Source organism: Choloepus didactylus, chromosome 3, assembly GCF_015220235.1.
Source record: "Choloepus didactylus isolate mChoDid1 chromosome 3, mChoDid1.pri, whole genome shotgun sequence".
In the NCBI taxonomy this organism is placed as follows: domain Eukaryota; kingdom Metazoa; phylum Chordata; class Mammalia; order Pilosa; family Megalonychidae; genus Choloepus; species Choloepus didactylus.
The window spans coordinates 192,463,876-192,482,646 of NC_051309.1; the positions used below are offsets into that span (position 1 = coordinate 192,463,876).

The following is an 18,771-nucleotide window of genomic DNA, read 5'->3' on the forward strand; positions in this document are numbered from 1 at the left end:
GACATGACGTCAGAACCTGGCAAAACTGAGTAATATTATTTGCTTCATATAACTTTAGGAGATCCAGAGTCATGTGGTCTACCTTTCTTTCAGTTGATGACCTTGATTCCTACTTGACTGAAAAAACTGAACCATTCGTAAGAGAAAGTTCATAGCCACATCTACCTACATTCCAACATCTGTAACCATACAATCTAACTTCGTTTCTAATGCTGTGGATGAACTATCCATGATCCTGTCAAGACCAAAGCATCATATATATCCTTCAGCCATCTCTTTTGACTGTTAAAAACATTGCTCCAGCTGTTCTTTCTCTTGCACAATTAATGTTTTCCTTTCTGCTGAATCTTTTCTCCAACATACAAACATGTTCTATCTTAAAACGAAAACACCCGGCCATAATTCCCCTTGGCCACCAAGCCATTTCTAACTGTTGCCCTTTACAGCACTGTGTATTCAGCCTGCCTCTATTTCCTCCCATTACCTCTTAAACCAGGTTTTTGACCCCCGACCACTTCTCCAAAACTCTTGTCACTGATTACCTCCTCATTACTAAATCTGGTAGTCAAGTCTCTGTCTTCACTGAGTTTGGTTTATTAGCAGCCGTTGATACTCTTCTTCCTTGAAACATGTTTTTCACTTGAGGTCTAGTATACCACACTTGCTTGGTTTCACTCCTGCTTTGCTGGCACCTTCTCAATCTCCTTAGCTGGTTCCTCTTATCCCCAACATCATAACATTGGAGTACCCCAGACCTCATTTCCTGGGCCCCTTCTTGGTTTGTTTATGCTCACTACTGCAGATATCATCTACTTTCATAGCTTTAGAAGCCATTGTATGATGATCTCCAGCCCAGACTTTTCTCCTGAGCTCCAGACTCATATATCCAACTACCTATTTGACATCTCCACTTGGATGTCTAATATAGACATCTAACTTTAACATGTCTAAAACTGAATCTGACCTTCTCCCAGCCTGTTCTTTCAACGTGTTTCTCATTTCAATTGATGGCACTTCTATCTTTCCTATTGTTCAGACCAAAAATAGATCATCCTAGACCCCTTTCTTTCTCTTGCCTCTCACACATTCAATCCACCAGCAAATCCTTTTATGTTCTACCTTCAAAAGATGTCCAAAAATATGACCATGTTTCAACAACTTTACCACTACTATAGTGGTCCAAATCTCTTTCTTCTTTTGTCTGAATTATTGAAGTAATTTTTAAAGTAGTTTTCCTACTTCCATCCTCCATCCCCTTAGCTAAAATTCTATTCAGCAGCTAGAGAAAACATTTAAAAAACTAATCTTTCCCCTCCTCATTTCTGTCAGAGAAAAATCCAGCCCTTAGAATAGACCTTGTGGGCCACATGCTCTACTTCCTATTATATGTCAGACCTCATCTGTCTACTACTCTTCTTGTACTTCATGCTCCAGCCACACTGGCCTCATTGCCATTTTCCCAACACAACAGACACACTCCAGCCTTAGAGCCTTTGCACTATTGTCTTTTTGCCTGGATTGTGGCTCACTTCCTCTACTCCTTTAAGATGTGCTCAAATGTCATTTTCCCAATAGATTATGACTGTCTTTTTAAAAATTGCAAGCTGCTATCCCCTCCCCCAGTCCTGAACCCTCTTTTTTCATCTCAATTTCTTTTCAAAATGTTCTAACATTATATTATTATGTTTATTGCTTCCTCCCACCCCCTAGAATATAAACTTCATGAGGGCAGCAGTTTTTAGTTGTTTTATTCCTTGTATATCCCCAGCATCTAGAACAAGGCCTAGCAAATAGTAGAAAATAAAAGCTTTTCTAAAATGAGTGATTCCAATTAAACAGCCATACATGGTCCATTTTTAATGGGGAGGACTGTCTTTCCAGACATCACATACCACTTCTATTGTCTAAAGATGTCAAAGTTGTAACAAAGCCAAATGGATAACATGAACTGTCATAGCTGTTGGCTGTTAGAGTTTTAAGCTAAATGGTGTATATTCTTGTCAAAGCTGTTAATTTAACAGACTTCACATGAGACAATTGGGATTCATTTACTGTTTTATTAGGTGTTGTGACAGCACCATCTATTTCAAGGTTACCTTGTCTCTTTGCCAGGAGCCATTATAAAACAAAAAGTCAGAATTAAGTAGAGGAAAGAAGGTCTGGACAAGGAACAGACACATAATAAGTAAGTATAACCCAGTCAACATGGTTACCCATCTTGGGAAGTAGGGAAGTGGGGCAATTAGGTTTAGAGCAAGACAGTAACATATAGTGATGTGGGAGCTGACAGAAGAAGAATTTTTTAATTAGTCAGTCAGACGATGAATAAGTGTTGAGTTTGTAGATTTAACTTGTGGGACTTAAAGGGTTATGGGCGATTAAAGCACTGGGATGGCAGTAGTAGCAAATTCCCTCCTAACCCAAGAAATAAGGAAAGCTACTATGGTGTCTAGGTGTCTAGGTCTGTATATATGAAATGGGGTAAAATTTATCCCCTGGCCTCTGCTGGGAACCCTAACAGAAGCCAATGTACTTCGCAGGACTTTGATAAATGCTAGTTGTGCCAGTTTGAATCCATTATGTCCCCCACAAAAGCCATGTTCTTTAATGCAATCTTGTGGGGATGGACTTGTTAGTCTTTTGATTAGGGGGGACGTTTGATTAGGTTGTTTCCATGGAGATGTGACCCACCCAACTGTACGTGAGACCTTTTGATTACATCATTTCCATGGAATTGTGACCCCATCCATTCTGGGTGGGTCTTAATTAGATCACTGGAGTCCTTTAAGAGAGCTCATGGAAACAAGGAGCTCTGAGAAGCTGAGAGAGACATTTTGGAGTGAAGCTAAGAGCTGACACAGACTCAGATGCTTGGAGACACTGGGAGATGTAGACAGAAGGACGTTTGGAGATGCTGAGCTAAGAGATGAAGCCCAGAGTTTGCCCTGAGAAGCTAAGAGAGGACTCTCAGGTGCTTAGAGAGAAATGTCTGGGAGAACAGACAAAGATGAACAGGAGATGAGAGAGAGAAGCTAAAAGACAGAAGCCCAGAGATTTTGTGAAAGCCATTTTGAAACCAGAACCCAGGAGCAAAGGACCAGCAACACTGGCCACGTGACTTCCCAGCTGACAGACAGAGGTGTTCCAAACGCCATTGGCCTTCCGTCAGTGAAGGTATCCTCTTGTTTGAACACTTCTATGGCCTTAGAGCTGTAAATTTATAACTTAATAAATCCCCTTTATAAAAGCCAATCTATTTCTAATGTCATGCATAAGAGCAGCACTAGCAAACTGGAACACTAGTAAAGTCTATTGTGGTAGGATAGAAGATTGTTGGCATTGACATGGTGGGGAAACAAGACTCTAAAACATTAATTTAGAAATGAAGCTTAAAAAAATGTTAGTAAGACTGACTCAGAGATCCTAAAATTGTAAACCTAATCTATATTAAGGCAAAGGTTACTCAAAACAATTCTGTGTCTGCTCTGTATATCATCATCATAAAAGTGTTCTAACAAGTTGATAAGAACTTTTTACATACTAATTGTTTGCCCTGGAGGCCTACACCAACCTACTATCTGAATCTACACTTGGCTCCAAGAGTATATACTGGTTTAAAGTCCTTTGTTGCACAGAAAACATCAAAACTCTTGGTGCTTCTCAGTTCAGGGATATAAAGCCAGTTCCCTGAACTTAAGGTTAGTTGGATAATTCTGGTATTAGCTGTCACCATTATTACCTTGAAAAGGTTTAGTGGAAAAATAGTCTCTGTTCTCTCTCTATTGTCCCTTTGAACTAAGTACCACAGTTGTGTCATTTTTTTTAAACAAGGGCCAAATTGGTAAAAGGAAGAATAAAGTGGATGTGTCATCTTAAATAGTTAGAATGACAGATGTCATAGACCAAAAGTTTGAGAATCACTGCTGACCTTTATCATTCCAACTTAAATGGTGGAAAAGTTGTGGTTTGCTTCTAGGCTCTACATAAAGCTGTTCTATAATTATCTCCCTGAACCCTCTTTCCACCATCTGCCAAGATTTCATCAATGATCTTCTGAGGATCCTTAGGACCATTTGAGAAAAAGGAAAAAAAATGTTAGATACATGAAAATATTATTTTAGATTAAGAGTTAATTCTTAACTACATGTAGATATAATTATATGTATTTATGGCATTTCACACAATAGTTCTGCATATATGATAGTTTTAAATTATTTGTTAATTTTTGAGTATAAATTAAATTATGTTTATAGACATGCTTATAAATAAATCTAAAGACTAACAAATAATGATACAAGGAACACTGTTACACATACTGCCCGGTTTAAGAAAGAACACTGACAATATTTAAACCCAGTCCCATTCCTTTCTCTCCCCCCACAGGAGAACCTGTATTTTATGTTTATAATTTCCTGTTTAATGTTCACTCCATATGTTTTAATCCTAACCAAACATAGTTTGGTTTTGCGTGGTGGATGGACAAAAGGGGTAGTGGGTTTATTTTTCCTTTATTCTTAACATGGTTGGGGAGGAGAAGAGGAAAATTCTCTTATTAGATTCCCCTACTCAGGTGGGCCCCAGGATTTATCTCTGGTCATCTATGCCCCCATAAGCCTATGAAAATTGAAGCTCTCATTACCTGGTCCAGTATATGCCTTTATGGTGAAAACTGGCTTCAGGGATATGCTTACCTCTTGGTGTTCTCTCTCACTTTCACTTGGCTTTATTCCTTACTTGCTTATGAGTTCATCAATGCAATTAAAAATATTTTACTTTTCAATTTTTTCCATTATTTTTAGCTGCTTTTATCTGAATAGTCTTTCAGGGAACTTGCTATACTTATGGAAATGGGAAGACTCTATATTCTAGATTTTTAGTTTTAAAGCATTCATGTAGTTTTCCTGTGCTTTCTTTTCCTATGCACAGAGATATATGATCCTGGGAGAAACTCATTTTGCTTGTCAATTACTTTTTTCACTTAATTTTTTTGGTCTCTCTCTCTCTTTAAATGACTGCATAATAATTTGCCAAAATGTATGTAAACAGCTCATTACATTACTTGACTTGTTGGAGATTATCATCCTTCTCATTGGGATGCACCTGGGTATGAAGTATTAAAAGTGCATTTAAGAATTAAATTATAATTTTGTTTTGTGTTTGTGTGTGTGTGTGTGTTAACGTGTGTGTATGCGTTTTCTACTAGACTGCTGCACTGAATAATAATGAAGATTCCAGCCTGAATTTCTTGAGACTGCTTAATGGATATGTTTACAGTGGTGTGGAAACTTTGGGAAAGGAGCTCTTTATGTACTTTGGGCCAAAAGCTTTACGGTAAGATAAACCTGTACAATACATCTTATCTCTCTATGTTTAAAGATGTGTAGAAAGCTTGTCTTACAATTTGCTGGGTGTCGCATTTAATCATGTGGAAAGTACTCTATTTTTAAGAGAGCTCTAATATAAGAGGTTGAAATTCTATCATGAAAGGCAAAAAGCTGAAGAAGAAGAAATTGTGATGTCATTGTTACTTGGAGGGTTAGTCCATTTATTTCCTTAAAAAAAAAGTGATAGGCTAGCCGGGCTTCCCGAGATATATATACTAGAGCAGTTGATCTCTGCTCTTCCCTGAACTCCATATACTGCTGTTCTCCCCTCTTGTTTTCACCAATTGTTTATTGCATTCAGTGACATCAACTGCTTTATATTTGTGACAGCTCCTAGTTTGGTATAAATGTGCACACAATTTTTATATTTTTCTGTCTCCCTTCTTCTTCTGAAGCCTGAATGGAATTCAAAAATATATTGTGTATAGAATTCAAAAACGTTCCATAGAAATAACAGGATCTCCAGTGTTTCACGATTCATATGGAAATTCAGGGCTAATATTATTGGCAAAGAAAGACCAGCGATCTTCCACCTTGGTTGACTTGATAAAAAGGATGTCGAAATTTATATTTTCTGGAGTATGATTGCCCATATAATTTTTGCAGGGAAGTGAAAAAAGTCTACAGGTTAATATACCTATCAAATCTCAGTCTGCCTTTTCAAGTTTAACCTAAGCTATTGCAAACTGTAAAGATATGGTAGTGCTTCTTTGAAAAATTTTTTTTATGTTTCTTTTAATACAACTTAAAGGAAAATTACTAGACCCTGCGCTTCTAACTCAACTGAATAATGGTCACTAAGAGAAAATGTGACTATGTGATTGTTACTTACTGCATCTCATCTACCACATGTTTAGAATATTTCAGGGTTTATGTAATTACTTTTCCTTTGACATCTTCTCTCCTTATTGTCAGCAGCTGCTGTCCTTGGACAACATTGTCATTTCATGGTTTTTCTTAGTCTGTAATTGATAACATCAGCATATGTCTAGTGGTTGATGCAGTAATGATATATTGCAGGTTCCATTATTGCTGTATTGACTGATGTGATTGAAGACTCTTAGCTATGAACACAATGTAATCCTCACAGGATAGTTGAAAGCATTGATATGTTATTGATTCTCTGGTGTTAGGTGCAGATTTATTTCTGTAGTAGGAGAGGGAAGGTTTTATCAAATGTTCCCAACCAGACTGATAAGGGGGAATCGCTTCTTAGAGCAGGGCTATCAGTAAGTGTTCCATGAAGTTAAAAACAAGGGCACTCGTTTCTTCACATTAAGTGAACGAGTGCAATCCCTAGAGACAACATATCTCAGTGTATGGGTGGGGAGAAGTGCGGTGGCTTGCTTCCTTTCAATTTCTTGCAGGCTGAAGGGCTATTGGATGTAACTCGTCAAGGCCAGTGGCACATAAGCTGTTTGAATCTGAACTACACGACTTAAAAACGACCGTGTCACCTTTAACATAAGTTCAAAAAATACCTGTGCTTCTTAGAGGAATGGGTGTGTCTGTTGAAGACATGTGATCCTACTATGAGGCAGCAGGTCTGGGAGCATGAGATAGAAATGTAGAGTCTTCGTTTTTGTCTTCTGTTTTCCACCCACTAGGCTAGTCTGCATTTTAGAGAGAAAATAGCAGGAAACTTGCTTAATGATAGCTTACGGTTTTCTCTTATTACCCAGCTTTTCATGCTAAAACTTGCCCACAGGATTTTAGTCATAATGCATGTGTACTTCACAGGGCAGGCATATACCTTCCTGGGATTTATTTGATTAAGATAGTAGAATACAGGCATAGCCCTTTTTGAGAGAGTCTGCCATGTAAAAATCCAAACTTAAGAAATATACAAATTAGAGGGTGATGATTTCTATTACTAAAGGATGTCCCAGACTGCTCGAGTGCTCATAATAGTGCCATAATATACTAAAAATTATTTAATATACATTTATTTTAGGAGCACAGCTTTTGTTGTTATGTGTGGTTAATATCTATACTACTTTTGAATACTTTACAGAAGCACTTCACCTAAAAACAAAAATCATTTTTAATTTTTTTGTTATAAACATAATACTCATTAGAGAAGACAGAAATAATGAACAAACAAGAATAAAATGACATGTACACAACCCTACCATATAATAACATATAATTTCTGTTAACTTTGGATGCATATATTTCCGATCCTGTGTGTGCCTATATCGATATGTCTGTTCACCCAGACCCACCCACACTACAAGCTGTCATTTTCAATCAAAATGAACACAGCTGTTACATCTGGGACTAACATTTAAAAGATATATATTTTTAATGAACATCTCTTTCCAAAACGCTTTGCTGTTTCCAATATGCGATTTATAGGACTCTGTTTGCAATTATCATACATACTCAGAGACCAGAAACACTATCTGAAATATTTTGGAGGCTTTGCCACATTAGAGATACTTTATACATAACCAGTTTTGTAATTTGTTGGAGCTTAAGTGGTAGAACCTCTAAACAGATATGCAAGTAACAGTGTAACAGTAATGAAATCCATCATAAGCTACTTATAAAAGGGTTTTACAGCTTAGACTTAGTTTTTGTAATCTTTTGTGGAACATGATAGGAGAAACTGAAGTGTGATAAAGGTTCTAAATTAAATTACATATTTTAGTGTAGTAAATACCTACTGTTTGCCCATCATGGCCACTTTTCTTTGGGTACACCGTTCCTTTGGGAAACTGGTCATCTGGCCACAACAACCACATAGTTCAAATTGGATCTAACATCATTTTACATAACCTTATAGCTCATACACAATTGATTAAGCCAGTCTGAGTTCTTCTTGGGGACTTTCTCATCCGGAGCTGAGGAGTGTCGGGCCCTTCGTAATGCTGGGAAGCTGGGGATGTGAGTGAGGCCTTAGAATTCGCAGGTGGCCATGTTACATGGCTTGTCAAGAAAGACAGCACAAGGTGACAAAAAATAGAACCTGCCTACATAAAGCAGAGGGAGAATTCCAGAGGTAATTTAGTCCCTTATTCGATCTGTTTCTGAGATTCACCTGCATTCCAGCCTTTCCTACAGTTTGGTTGTTCAACCCTTCCTACGATTCAGAGAGCTGCTAAGTATCGCTTAATGCCTAAGCCTTTTTTGAGTCGAGTCTCTGTCACTTGCTAAGAACACTGACCATAAAAGTAATTTACAGGTAGCAAATTAAATATTTGTAGTTTTGAAATTTGAATTATTTTGAATTTTAATTACCATAATGCTTTCTTGTAAAACTGGCAAATATATAAAAATCTTCTTTGCCATTTATTTACTTTCCCTTTTGCACCTATAACCTGCAGGACCACTAGTTCTGCTTTCTTCTTCTTTCTTTTCATAACACATAATTTTATTCCATTTTTTTAAGTAATATGTAAGACTGTTATAAAACTGGCATTTCTGAAAAATATAAAGGGAAAAGTAAATACCAGCCATAATTATTACCACCTAAAAATAGAACTCAACATTTTTTGTAAATATCATATGTAAAATATAAATTATATACCACATATCCTACAAAATTTATTTATATATGTATATATTATAATTGTGTTTTAATATTATATAAATGGGAACTTTATATTTGGCTTTTTAACATAATTTTCACATTGCATAGGTCAATGTCAAAATATACCTATTCATTATTATTTTTAGTGTGTGCAGAGTGTTCCATATATTATCATTTTTTAACCAATCACCTACTGATTAACATTTCCCCCATTTTTCACTATAATTAAATGTTCTGCACTTAAACATCCTAGAACATATATTTTTACCATTTTGATGTTTTCTTAGGGTAAATTCCTTGATGTGGGTTTGCTGGATCTTGAATGCTGGTGCTTCTTTATATCCATTTTGGAGAAGTATAGGCATCTATAATAAATGGAAAGCAAAGACATTTGTTTGCATGATGAAGAATGCAAGGCCTATCTTGGCTCTGATTATTCAATCTTTATCTACATCTCTTTGCAAGGTTATAAAACCCTGCAAAGATGTTAAGATAAAATTCATTTGTAGCCTACAATACTTGTGGAATTGGGGAAGCTTGTCACAGATTCATCTAGCATGGTTTTTTCAAGGCATCTATTTCTTATAGTTCAATAGTTTTATCTCAACATTTCACCATCTCCAGATCCTCCTGCCTCCCCATCTTTTAAGTCATCTTTATTAAGGTATAATTTATTTATTGGATAATTCATCCTTTAAGAGTGTAGTTCACTGAATTTTGAGTAACCACCACCACAATCAATATATAGAATATTTCCCAAAAAACTTCCTCCATGTCCCTTGGATAGTACGCTCCGTCCATACCCAGTGTCTGGCAACCACTGATCTGATTCTGTCACTGTAGTTTTGCCATTTCTAGAATTTCATATAAATGGAATTAAACAGTTTGGAGTCTTTTCCATGTGCCCTTTTTTACTTTGCATACTGCTTTTAAGATTCATACGTATTGTTTGAAATATCAGTAGTGCATTCTTTTTTATCACTAAGAAGTCTTCCATTGTATGGATGTATCACAAATTTGTTGATCCATTCATCAGATGAGGGACATTTGAGTTCTTTCAAATTTTTAATTAATATGAATACAATTGCTACACAAATTTATATGTGACATATATGTGGGCCTATAATTTTATTTCTCTTCAGTAAATACCTTGAAGTAGGATTTCCGATTCATCTGGTAGGTTTATATTCAACTTTGAGAGGAACTGCAAAATTGTTTTCCAAAGTGGCTATACCACTTTACATATCCACCAGCAATGTATGAGAATTCCAGTTACTCCACTCTTGTCAGCACTTGGTACTATCAGTCTTTAATTTTAGCTTTTGTAATAGTTGTGCAGTATGTCTCTTTGAAGTTTTAATTTTCATTTGCTAATGACTGATGCTTTGTTATTTGTCATGTGTGTATCTTTGGGGTGAGGTGTCTGTTCACATCTCTTTTTCATTTTTTTATGGATTTACAGTCTTCATATTATTGAGTTGTAAATATTCTTTATATATTCTGGGTGTAAGCCCCTTATCAAATGTGTGTTTTGCAGCTATTTTCTCCCAGTCTGTGGTTTGTCTTCATTTTCTTAACCTTGTCTTTTGAAAGCCAAAAACTTTTAATTATGAAGAATACCAGTTTGTCAAATTTTTGTTTTATGTTTTTGTGTGTGTGTGTGTGTGTGTGTGTGTGTGTGCCCATCAAAAAACCTTTGCATATGAAAGCTTACCAAGATTTTCTCCTTTGTTTTCCTCTGGAAGTTTTATTGTCTTACTCTTGTGTTGAGCCAGCCTTGCGTTTCAGGATAATGTCCCACTTTGTCATGATGCATTATCCTTTCTACATATTACTGGATTTGATTTGCTAATATTTTGTTGAGGATTTTGTTTGTCTCTCCTACAGTTTTATTTTTTTGTTAGTATCTTTCTCTTATTTTTGTATTGGCTGATGCTGGCCTCCATATGAGTTGAGAATGATTTCCTTCTATTTGATTTTCTGAGAAAGTTTGTGTGTACTTGCTATTGGGTAATATAATTTTGTCTAATGTATTTGAGGTCTGAGGGAAAGAGAATGGAATAGAGGACATTTTTGAAGAAGTAATGGCAAAATGTACAGAATTAATGAAGCTGCGTAATAAGATCAAATGGTCTGCCATACTTGTAACTGGATTCCCAGAAGAAAGAAAGAATAGGGAAGAAGACGTTTCTGTAGAGTTAAATGGCCAAGAATTTTCTAAGCAAACCACAGATCCATGGAGCTCAGAGAATCTGAAACAAAAACAAAAACAAAAAACCCTCATTCAAACCTAGTCAGTGTGCTGAAAACCAAAGATAAAGACATAATCCTGAAAGGCAATTGGAGAAAAAAGAAACCTTATATACGAAGGAATAAAGTTAAGAAATACATTGGATTTCTCATCAGAAACTGTAGAACACAGAAGACAATGTAGCAATATCTTTAAATTGCTGAAAGAAAAAATAGCTGTCAGCTCAGAATTCTAAAACCACCAAAAACATCTATTAAAAATACAGGTGCTCTCTCTCTGACTAAGCCAACTTGAAAGGTGAAATCACTACCCTCCCCCCTACGTGGGATCAGACACCCAGGGGAGTGAATCTCCCTGGCAACGTGGAATATGACTCCCGGGGAGGAATGTAGACCCGGCATCGTGGGACGGAGAACATCTTCTTGACCAAAAGGGGGATGTGAAAGGAAATGAAATAAGCTTCAGTGGCAGAGAGATTCCAAAACGAGCCGAGAGATCACTCTGGTGGGCACTCTTACGCACACTTTAGACAACCCTTTTTAGGTTCTAAAGAATTGGGGTAGCTGGTGGTGGATACCTGAAACTATCAAACTACAACCCAGAACCCATGAATCCCGAAGACAGTTGTATAAAAATGTAGCTTATGAGGGGTGACAATGGGATTGGGAAAGCCATAAGGACCAAACTCCACTTTGTCTAGTTTATGGATGGATGTGTAGAAAAGTAGGGGAAGGAAACAAACAGACAAAGGTACCCAGTGTTCTTTTTTACTTCAATTGCTCTTTTTCACTCTAATTATTATTCTTGTTATTTTTGTGTGTGTGCTAATGAAGGTGTCAGGGATTGATTTAGGTGATGAATGTACAACTATGTAATGGTACTGTAAACAATCGAAAGTACAATTTGTTTTGTATGACTGCGTGGTATGTGAATATATCTCAATAAAATGATGATAAAAAAAAAATACAAGTGCACATGATTGCATGGAAACTTGAATGGGGGGTGAGATCTGGTTTGTTTGTACAGGTTGGTGTGAAGCCTTGATACATCCCAGAGTAATTTGGGCAGAGAATAAAAAAGTATTTGAAAAGCCCCCATTGGGGAAAAATGTGGAAATATTAAATTTACCCACCTGGGGGAATTCCTTATATTCTTGCAAACAATGGGGACTACTAATTTAGTAGGCCAAACCCTTGATCTTGGGTATTGCCCCTGTGAGGCCTGTTGCTGCAAGGGAGAGGCTGAACCTATTTATGGTTGTGTTTAATAGTCACCCCCAGAAAACCTCTTTTGTTGCTTGGATGTGGCCTGTCTTTCTAGGCCAACTTGGCAGGTGGACTTTCTGCCCTCCCCACTACATGGAACATGACTCCTAGGGATGTGGTTCTCCCAGGCAGCAAGGTATGTGACTCCCAGGGATGGGTCTGGACCCGGTATTGTGGGATTGAGAGGGCCTTCTTGACCAAAAGAGGGAAGAGAAATGGAGCAAAGTAAAGTTTCAGGGGCTGGGAGATTCCAAATGGACTTGAGAGGTCATTCTGGATGTTGTTCTGCATTATATATATCTATTATATAGATATCCCTTTTCAGTTTTTAAGTGTATTGGAATGGCTAGAGAAGGGTGCCTGGGACCGTTGAATTGCAACCCAGTGGCTTTGATTCTTGAAGATGAGTATATAACTACGTAGCTTGTGCAGTGACCATATGATTATAGAAAGTTTGTGTGGACTTGCTATTGGGTAATATAATTTGTCCAGTGTATGGACAGATGAGTGGGAAAATGGGGACAAAAAGTAAATGAACAGTAGGTAGGTATGAGGGGATGGGTTTTTAGGTGTTCTTTTTTACTCTAATTTTAATTTTTATTTATTTATTTATTTATTTTTTGGAGTAATGAAGATGTTCAGGAATTGACTGTGGTGATGAATGTACAACTGTATGTTGATACTATGAACAATTGATTGTACACTTTGGATGACTGTATGGTATGTGACTATATCTCAATAAAATTGCAAGAAAAAAATGCAGGTGCAGTAAAAGTTTTGCAAACAAATAAAAGCTAAGAAATCCAGCACCAGTAGATCTACAGTACAAGAAATGTTAAAGTCTGTCCAGCATAAGGAATATGATAAGGAAATTTGAAGCTACAGAAATAAATAAAGAACACCAAAAATGACAAACATGACAGTAAATATAAAATATATTTTTCTCTTGTTTTTAATCTCTTTAAAAGATAACTCCATGTCTAAGTCAAACACAGTTAACAATGTTTTGTGGGTTTTACAACATAGTTAGAAGTAAAATGCATTGCAACAATACCACAGTGGGATGGGGAAATGGAAGAACATTACTCCAAGGGTACCCCACTATACATGTTGTGTAATATTATTAACGTTGAATTGTGATAAGTTAAATATGTGTATTTAAAGCCCTAGAGCAGTTACTAAAAAGAGTTTTCAAAAAGTGTGTAAGTAATAAGCCAATAGTGGAGATAAAATGGAATGATAAAAGATACTCAATTCAAATGAAGGCATGGAAAAAGGAAAAAGAGAACAAAGAACAGATGAAACTAATGGAAAATGAATAATGTAGTATATTTAAGTCCAAATGTATGAATAATTACATTAAATGTAAATAGTCTAAACACCCCAATTGATAGGCAGAGATTAATTGAATAAAAGAGCCAGCCTCAACCATAAGGTATCTATAAGAAACCCAATTTAAATATAAAAACACAGATAGGTTAAAGTAAAGGATGGAAGAAGATATACCATATCATGAAAACACTAATGAAAAAAAGCTGGAGAATTATCATAAAGTAGACTTTAAAGGAAATAATATTTCCAGGGTTAAAGAGAGTATTACATTATGATAAAGGGGTCAATCCAGCAAGAAAATATAATAATCCTAAATGTGTATATACTGTTCCAGTTTGCTAAAGCTGCCGGAATGCAGAGGTTTCTTTTCCCTTCCCCAGTAGCTTAAGACTTTTGCTTCAAATGAGAGGAGTGTTTAAGTAAACAGGGTCTCATGCCTATATCCCACAAGAGAAGCTTTTTTAGGTCCCCTGCCATGATTTAACTCTTCTTGTATGTATCTGGTGGACATCCAAGGAAAAGAGTTACATGTGAGTGCATAATCCCTTTATCCTGTGGCTTCCAGGAATTCTAAACTGTCACACCAGCCCACATTCAATATTTAAGAATCCATTTAAAATTTTAGGTGTTTTCTTCTTACCCACTTTTATAGTAGCCATCTCTTCTGTGCTCTGCCATAGGTGAAAAAATTTGAGTTACATCTTTCCACTGAGGGGCTTGTCCCTCTTTGAAATTTAGTTCATCTGGTTGTCTTGCAACCTGTGTTTCTGTTGGGCACAAGAAAAGTTATGATTTTTTAAATTGTGTTTTTTTTTCTCATTGGGGTGAGAGCTATGTTCACTCTCAGGCTTCTATATCACAGGTAGAAACAGAATTTCTTCTTTCCCTTTTAACATGGTTAAAGCTATATCGTTTTACAATCTCTCTTTGAATTCCCAGCACAAGTTTTATAATTGTTATATTCAACTTTTATTTTACACCCTTTATTACCCTTAGGAAACTTTTGACCACTTGATATCATAAGCACTTGTCTCACCTGCAATATGTTGTCATTATCATAAACCTATAATGATACTATTATTTATACTTTCTAAATGATATTCAGATTATTCCGATAATAATAGCTCAAAGGAGTGTGGCTGATTTTTAAAATATTATCTGGTCTCATTTATTTATTTGAGGAAACTGTTTTAATCTTGAAGAATTTTTAAAATAATTTAATTTTAATTTAGGTGTAATTTTTGTTTTAGAACTCTGATTGCAAGAGACAGAAGCCCAACTCAAACAAGTTCACGACTTATTTATATGAATGCAGCGCATTCCTGAAACCTGAAGATAATGCTGCTGGGCTTTGGGGAGGACTAGAGCCAAAGACTAAAAGCTATTAGGACTCTTCATTTCTTGACTCTGTTTCTCACTGAAATATGCTATAGTTCACCTCTCTGCAGACAGGCTTGACTTGGCTTCTCTACTATACATTGTGAGGAACATTCTCACCAAGAGCTGTTTGAATGGTAACAGGAAACTGATCTCTCTAAATCCCCAGTCCATGAATTCAGCAGGAGAACTCTGAGGAATCTGGCATGGATACTGATGGATCCAGCTTGGGTCAGGTGACCATTCCTGAATCAATTATTTCAAAGGCAGAGGATCCTGGGTGGGGACGGAGACCAGTCCATGTTGGTCCTAACGCCCACCTTTGGACAGGCAGCTGTGGTTGGTGAGCGGAATTATATTCTGTAGTGTGAATACTCAGGTAACCAACTGGATTGGTGTAGGGGGAACATGAGAGGATCAGGAGGTAGAAATAAGCATTTCATAAAATTTTCTCAAGCTAATTTAATTATAATAAGGAATCTTGAGAAGCAGACCTAACTCTTAAATTGTCTTTTGAGGATGTAAATATAATATGGGCCTATGTCTTAGTATATAAAAAATAAAATATATGACAATTGTTACAACAATGCAGGTATTTACTGTGCATTGAAAATTTTCATGGGACTATTATATTTTTCTTAGTTTAAAATAGAAGGTAATTAATAATAAACACACAAAATATATTGGTTCATCAGGGCTGAGGTATAATATTTGGCTATTTAATAAAAATAAAACACATAAAAATAAAATAATAAAAAGTTATTACAACTAGTAATATTTGGAGAATTGCCTGCTTTATGCACATTTTCCCCTAAATGGGATAGATTTATAAGACAAAAAAAGGCATACTTATTTGATTCAGGGTCCTTATTGGGACTATTCTTGCATTTGAATTGGGTCTTATTCTTTGAGATTTTTGATGTAGATATGATTTCATTATATAAAGTGATTTATAATCTACTTTATGGGCCATGCAGCTGAAAAGATTGTACATATGATGGCTTCTGGGCATGACAATTGTACACTTTTCCCTGGGGTTGAGCCTCCATAAGCTAAATTATGGAGTACTTACAGGCACACGTTTTTCCTGTCAAGAACTATGGGGCATGCAAAATGCATTTATGATTGATAGTAGGGCACACAGAGTTTAAAACCCACATTTTTAAAGTTAGACTAGTTAACCTTGTACAATACTGTAATATGGTGCTTTGGAATTAGAAGCACAGAGCAGTAACATTTGCTGCCAAAAGAGCCATATTTATTAACTCAGCAAAGTTATAAGGAGAAGGATTTGAAAGGCAGGACACAATTTTTCATCTTGAGAATCATTTTGGGTCTTCATCATCTGTGGTCTCACAAACCACTTTTTTTTTTTTCCTGGGCATGCTAATCATTCCTATAAAATCTGAAAGGTTATGAATTTTGCATCACTGTATTACAGTTTTAAAGTTAACTGTAAATATTTATAAATCCCTTCTTCCCAGTACACATAAAGATAAAAAGAAATATAAAAGACTTGAAGACAATAGTACTTTGACTTGTTCCCTTTTTTATTTTTTGATATATAAGATTTTGCAAGAAATTATTTCACTGCTTAGCTTAAAGGAAGGGGAAGAAAAGAGTGAGGGTCTTAAACTGTAGATATTATTTTGGGTTGGTAAATGTTACCAATCCATTTAACTAGAAATAAGGAATTTGAATGTTAGTGGCTTTGTAAAATTTATGAAAACACAAACTACAGGCAATTTAAATTTAGCTTTACCTCATTTCAAACCTTTATATATGAAAAAAAAAGTTATGAGGTGTTAAACTCATCCACAAATAAAAGACACTTCATCTAACAAGAAAGGAAGAATGGGTATGGTTCCTTGGGTTTATTGTTGGGGCCTGATTCTTTCTCTAAGAAGTTATTTTATGTATAGGTTGAAAAATGGATTGTCACATCTTCTAGCTTTATAAGGATACAAAAGCTGTAGAGAAAGATATATAATAATTTCAGTTACCGTTTATTGCCCTTTAAAAATACCTATCCTGACTAACATTTGTTTGCTTATAATCCAAAAAGTGAAGTAAAGGAGCAAATATTTGATACATGATACACTTTCTGCCACTCAAAAATTGGTTTGATTTTGTTTCAGGATTCATTTTGGAATGAAAGGCTCTGTCAGGATTAATCCACTTGGGTATGAAAATAGAAGTGGAGTCTCTCCTGTTTTTGAAGTACAGCTCACCAAAGATTTGATTTGTTTCTTTGACTCATCAGTAGAACTCAGGTAAAAATAAAATAAAAATACTTCAGCAGCAAAACTGCAATGCTTGGATCTGCAGTTTGGTTTGGCACATCACCAGTGTAAATAAATAAGTAAGTAAAATGGTTTATAGTTGATAGAAACTCATTTTAAAGGAGCCTGCATGTAATATAGTTTGTTAGAGCCTTCACTGTTTCTATTTATATCAAAGCTCATTTTAAATGACACTGTGAAATTATAACCAGATTTATGATTAATGTGTTTTATATTCCTTTCTATAGAAACTCAATGGAAAGCCAACAGAGAATAAGAATGATGGAAGAATTAGATGTATGTTCACCTAAATTTAGTTTTTCAAGAGCAGAAAGTGAAATTAAAAAGCAGAAAGGTCAGATGCTATGTGATGTGTTAATGGATCAGAAAGTGTTGCCTGGGGTAGGAAACATCATCAAAAATGAAGCTCTCTTTGACAGTGGTCTCCACCCAGGTGTCAATGTATGTTGTATTTTTAAAACAATTTCTTTATTTTTATATACTATTAGGGGAACAGTATGGAACACTTCAGTCTGTTTTGCAGTAACATATTCTCCTCAAACAGACTTCACGTTTCCTCGTGCTTTTGTTTGCTCGTGTCACCTTCTCAATTAAGCCAACCTTGACCATCCTACTTAATATTGTGGCATGTGTCCCCTGCTTCCACTTCTCACTCACGATCTTCCTTAACTTGCTTTGCTTTTTATTTTCTCCATAATATTTACCACTTTCAAACATAGCAAAATAGTTACCTATTATATGTATTGTTTAAAAGCCGTCTTTTCCAGCTAGAATGCAATCTCTTATGAGGACAAGGCATTTATTTTGTTTACTGATGTATCCCAAGAATCTGGAGCATAGTGTCTGTCACATGGTGGGCATTGAAGAAATATTTGTTAAATGTATGAATGGACCGAGGTCACAATTTTCTTTTCTATCTGGCATATTAAATAAACACACACACACTCATGTATTCTTGTGTATAGCTATTGGTGATGTTAGAAAATGCTATTTCAGTGGAATGATAAAAATGGAAGTCAGGTTGCAGGGAGTAAGGAATAAATGTTCAGTCAGGAAATAGAAACAAAATTTAGAGTACTTGCTCAAATAGCTTACAGTGGAGTGAAGGGAAAATATTAGACAGCCAGAGGGAGATGTCAGAACAAGGAATAATTTTTTTTAACTCTTTTTTCCTTGTTCATCAGCTGGAGAACTTAAACTTATTTATATGTTGAGAATAAAGGAAAAAAATGATAGAAAGGGAGAGGTTGAAATTATAGAAAAGAGAATGGTAATTAGTAGGATAAAAGATTCTGAGAAGGTCAGAGGCTGGAAACCAAACTGG

At 35.8% G+C, this 18,771-nt stretch overlaps 1 protein-coding gene across 1 annotated transcript in view; it reads left to right on the forward strand.

The window, feature by feature from the left end:
• NEIL3 (nei like DNA glycosylase 3) overlaps positions 1-18,771 on the forward strand; it is a 55,611-nt gene that overhangs the window by 8,687 nt on the left and 28,153 nt on the right. Inside the window, exons 2-4 of the mRNA XM_037829110.1 lie at positions 5,204-5,331; positions 17,283-17,417; positions 17,675-17,888. Coding sequence (XP_037685038.1) covers positions 5,204-5,331; positions 17,283-17,417; positions 17,675-17,888 — 477 coding nt within the window. The remainder of the gene's footprint in view (positions 1-5,203; positions 5,332-17,282; positions 17,418-17,674; positions 17,889-18,771) is intronic.